General features: G+C 28.7%; 1 protein-coding gene across 1 annotated transcript in view; it reads left to right on the plus strand.

Moving 5' to 3' along the window:
- Positions 1-43: 43 nt before the first annotated feature.
- LOC103584106 (actin-related protein 6-like) overlaps positions 44-2138 on the plus strand; it is a gene marked incomplete at both ends in the record, with an annotated part of 4216 nt that continues 2121 nt past the window's right edge. The window contains one exon of the mRNA XM_008565224.1: positions 44-167. Coding sequence (XP_008563446.1) covers positions 44-167 — 124 coding nt within the window. The remainder of the gene's footprint in view (positions 168-2138) is intronic.

A 2138-nucleotide genomic window follows, 5' to 3' on the forward strand; every position in this document is an offset into this window, starting at 1 on the left:
TCATACAAATTACAAAACTTTGGGGATTTTTTTTCTCGCATAGGTTGATTTTTTAGATACTAATATTATTATCACAGAACCATATTTTAACTTCACTTCAATTCAAGAGTCAATGAATGAAATTCTATTTGAAGAATATCAGTTCCAAGCAGTATTAAGAGTAAATGGTGAGTTAAAGTTTTCATTGAAATTGAGTTATATGAATATGGGTATGAATAGGGTAAAGAAACTCTTAAAATCCCTGAATACTGGATGCCATTCTTTAGGTATGAAGGAAATAAAACATGGAATTTTATTTTATTATTATTATTATTTTATTTTAACTTATTTTTTATTTTTTTGGTGGCTGGCTGGTAGGTGGCCTTGGAACCCTTGACCTTGGTGTTATCAGCACCATGCTCTACCAAGTGAGCTAACTGGCTAGCGCAAACATGGAATTTTAAACTAGATGGATCCTTAGAGATTATATAGTCAAAACTCTCTGTTTATCTTTTTTGCTAACATGATATTTCTCCTTAANGAACCCGTGGCCTTGGTGTTATCAGCACCACACTCTCCCGAGTGAGCCACGGGCCGGCCTATGGAATCTTTAAAAAAAAAAAAAAAAAGGCTTTTTTTATTATTTGAAAACAGAATGAGAAACACTCGTTTTGGATATACTAATCTTTTGGATGTACTAATCAATGGTGATGGTTATGTAAGGATATTTTTAGGAACTAAATTTTTAGGGGATTGTTATATTATTTGTTTCTTTGTTTCTAGGGTTATTCCTAACTGTCAGTTCAGGTCAAAAACAGCACGTCTTAAAACTTTTACTGCTAATCAGATAGATGAAATAAAAGACCCTTCTGGACTCTTTTACATCCTTCCTTTTCAAAAGGTAATCTAATTATGTTGTCTACAATTCATAGCATTGTAGACCTAAATTTAAAGACAATTTTCAATTGTATATATAAGACTGTGTGCGGATGTATGAAAATATTTTTAGATCTCTGAGAAAAGGTGACTTAAGTTTTAAATAAGATATAATTAAAACCAAAAATTGAAATTAAATTATTTTGTTCAAAATAAATGTCTGTGATTTAGTTACTAATTGTGAGTACTGAATTTTACCTAGGTTAAATCTAAGTGCTATGCACACATTCATTTAAGAAAAGTATAGAGAGGCATCTCTGTATATTGGTGTGAACTCTTTTGAACCCTTGAAATTTTAGTTATTGTTAATTTGTAATTTTTTGAACTTTTAAAACATTAGATTGGAAATGGTAACCATAAAGAATTAAAATTAATGATGTAGAATATATTAATCTAATTTTTAAAAATTGTTAAAAATAGTCTTGATAATTAAATTTTATAAAAAAATTTTTTAGGGATACTTGGTGAACTGGGATGTTCAAAGACAAGTTTGGGATTACCTTTTTGGAAAAGAAATGTATCAGGTAACAAGTTAGAGTATGTATTCAAATTCTATTTCCATGTCTTATTTGAATGAAAAATTAGAACTTATATTTTAAGATTTGTAAACTTATGAATATGTTTCCAATACATATTTTAGTCACGTAAATATAGCTTTGTCAAGCTTTTATTTTCTAAATATTTAATAAATGCAAGTGAATATAATTTCCATGTTGTAGTGGAGGTTGAGTAGAGATAGTCTATATGAAACTCAAGATTAAAATTTTACTTCAGATTTCTACTATTATTAGACCAATGTACTATATCATTTTCACAATTTTTTTTTTGCCTGCATATCTGAATGTGTGAATGTTACAAGAGAATTTTGTGCTTTTTATGTCAATAGTGTGACTATAGGTATACTGAGAAAATGTTCAAGTTTTAATATAGTACTTCCCAAGAATGTGTGGGAAAAAATTACATGGACTTTAAATATATGGCAGCTTCTTGCCTTTTTCCTTTTAAAAACAAAATAACAGCCCCAACACTTGGTGGTCATGTCATTCTTTATTTTTGCATAATTATCTTTCAACAATTTGACTACCATTAATTATTTTATTAATGCTTCCATTAAAAGAAGTAAAATTGCATAGTAGTTAAGTGCATGGATTCTGTAACCAGACTTCCTGGGTTCAAATTCTAGCTATGTTGATAAGTAGCTATATGAACATTCATAACTTATT

The sequence above is a fragment of the Galeopterus variegatus genome, unplaced genomic scaffold (genome assembly GCF_000696425.1).
Source record: "Galeopterus variegatus unplaced genomic scaffold, G_variegatus-3.0.2 Scaffold44331, whole genome shotgun sequence".
Lineage (NCBI taxonomy): Eukaryota > Metazoa > Chordata > Mammalia > Dermoptera > Cynocephalidae > Galeopterus > Galeopterus variegatus.